Source organism: Saprolegnia parasitica (genome assembly GCF_000151545.1).
Source record: "Saprolegnia parasitica CBS 223.65 unplaced genomic scaffold supercont2.1157, whole genome shotgun sequence".
NCBI classification, from domain to species: domain Eukaryota; phylum Oomycota; class Saprolegniomycetes; order Saprolegniales; family Saprolegniaceae; genus Saprolegnia; species Saprolegnia parasitica.
Window position 1 is genome coordinate 1 of NW_012157551.1, and position 2344 is coordinate 2344.

The following is a 2344-nucleotide window of genomic DNA, read 5'->3' on the forward strand; positions in this document are numbered from 1 at the left end:
ATACGATAACATACCAGCTATGCAGTCGCTTCTGCGAGGCGAGGCGGAAGACCAGCGTAATTTCACGTAGCAGCAACAACCTTGTCCGGACGATCTTGAAGATCCGACAGACTAGATCCGACGAGACGAGAGGTTGCACTTCGACAGAGCCACCCGCAGGAGCTGGTAGCGCTGCAACCAGCAATACCGGTAATGCACAAGAGGCTCGTGACGTTTGTCCAGGTGCAGCCACCTCGGTCCCTTCAAGCTCCATTGCGTGTTCTTGCGTGGGCTTGGCGTGGCAGAGGATCGAAGCGGGGACATTCCGCTGCTTGCTCGTCCCATCGGCCGCCGAAAATATCGAAGCGAAGCCGTGACGCACCTACCAAAGCAGCTGGCTTCTCTTGGCGCCAAGCTTGGGGCGGTGGTCGCTTTGGTGCCCGCCTCTCGCTGTTGCGTTCGCGATCCAGCGAACGCAGGGCCTGCCATGCTGCATCATGCGTCCACCATGCAGCGAGAGCCGTCGCTGGCATGAACGCATCGTTGTCGTGTCGTAAATGTATGGAGAGCCACCTTGAAGTAGTATACTCCGCCTCGGCTGGCTCTCCACATCTTGCTCTGGTCGGTGGTTTGCTCAGTCGCAGATTTGATCAAGATGGCACAACGCAGTACGTCCGAGACGCTGAGAAGAAGAGAGTTCCTGCACCTCCTCTTGTAGAGACTGGCACGACGCACGGCGTGGCCGCCGACGGGATGGCCGACGAGGTGCTGTCTGCTGTCACACGCTCGTGTCTTATGGTTCAAGCGAACGTAGCGACGCAACCCGCGCACGACGCTGCCCGATGGCACGCCGACGCCGCAGCTCACGAAGTTCCTAGCCGCGACCGCGCCCCTTGACAGCCACCCAGCGTCAAAGTTTGTCTCCAAGGTAGACTCCAACATGATTTGGCAAGCTCTTCAAGTCGCGCGGACTAGGCCAATTCCAAATGGACGCTCCGCGAAGATATCAAGATCATCATCGCAACAAGCATTTGGCGCTGTTGGGACGCCGTCTTTGAGGCCGTGTGGCCGAACGCGACGCCCGAAGAGCGTACGCTGGACCGAGACGCCACACGCAAGCGGTACGATCGCAGCCGGACTGCAACCAGCCTCACGTCCTTCTAGAGGCACGTTGCTCGTGCAAGCGACCATGCTCGTGGGCGTTGGGCCAACCCAGGATGTGCCAGACCTGGGTACCGATATGATCGCGTGGTTCGACGCGGACGACGACATGCCGTTTGAAGACTTTATGTTGCAGCCGATTGATGTGCGCCACAAGGGCCTGGATGACGCGCACTTTCGCCACATGGTCACCAACACTTTGGCCTCGCACCTCTACCCGTCGACGACCGTCAATGGTATGCGCGTCGTTTCTCGGTGTACACTGCATGAGTCCGTAGACACCACGCCTTCAGCCCCGAGCGCGCAGGCCGCCGCCGCGACCCAAGACCATCGTGGCCAAGATGTGAGTTGGCGATCGTCGGCTGCAATGCATGATTGTCTATTGTCTCTAGGCGCAAGCTCACAAGAAGCGCAGCGGAGCCTCCAAGAAGAAGCACAAGAAGCAATAGTCTTCTGGGACCAGCTCTGTGTCTGGGAGTCACCGAATCGAATGCATGTCTTTTTCTTTCAATATATCAAGCTTCCTGTCATAGCAGTCGTGTACTTGGTGATTAGGGGTACCAAGTTGACGAACACCAAATCAAACGAGCAGTATCGAGAGTCCTTGATCTATCTAGTTAGTGCAATTAGGGCTGTAGCAATCTACGAGGTCCGGCTTGCGACGATTTGCAGCATTTCATCGGAAATGGACTTGGCCGTCTCGTCAAAGACGTCACGAAACATGATGGAGATGCGCCGCGTCCGCTCGACGTCGCGGCCTTGAAATGTCTGGTGTCCCGGCAGGATCTCGTGGGTATAGCGGTATCGGACGCCGCCACTACGGCGCTTGTGAGACGGCGATGACGCGACTGGAAGCTACCTCATGCAGTAGAACGATCGGCGCGGCAGGAATGCATCGAGCTGCGACGGCCCGACCTCTTCTTTGAAGCGCATCACAGACGGCGAGAGCAAGCTAATGCCAGCGACGATTTGGCCAGAAAACTAATACATATCGCCATTGCCGTCTGCGCCCATGATAGAGGAACGTCGTACCTTGATCGAGTCGACGTGGGGCTTGATGTACCCCGCTTCGGCGAGGTCGATGACATGGACGGTTGGAAAGTACGTCAGTTGCGGTGGCATCACGGGCAGCGACCGCAAGTGCGCCAAGATAGCATTGGCCTCTACAGATACGTGTGCATGTAGGCGACTCCGCCGACGTTGA

At 57.6% G+C, this 2344-nt stretch overlaps 2 protein-coding genes across 2 annotated transcripts; one reads left to right on the top strand and one right to left on the bottom strand.

Moving 5' to 3' along the window:
• Positions 1-1142: 1142 nt before the first annotated feature.
• On the top strand, positions 1143-1487 carry SPRG_18379 (hypothetical protein; the record flags this gene model as incomplete). Its single annotated transcript, XM_012357816.1, has 2 exons — positions 1143-1369; positions 1419-1487. Exons 1-2 carry the CDS (start codon positions 1169-1171, stop codon positions 1485-1487), a joined length of 270 nt encoding a protein of 89 aa, XP_012213206.1. The 5' UTR covers positions 1143-1168.
• Positions 1488-1740: 253 nt separating this feature from the next.
• SPRG_18380 (hypothetical protein) lies at positions 1741-2262 on the bottom strand (the record flags this gene model as incomplete). The annotated part of the gene is made up of 3 exons (XM_012357817.1): positions 1741-1957; positions 2000-2121; positions 2173-2262. The coding sequence occupies 3 exons, from the start codon at positions 2260-2262 to the stop codon at positions 1783-1785; spliced, it is 387 nt and encodes a 128-aa protein (XP_012213207.1). The 3' UTR covers positions 1741-1782.
• Between the last annotated feature and the right edge of the window lie 82 nt (positions 2263-2344).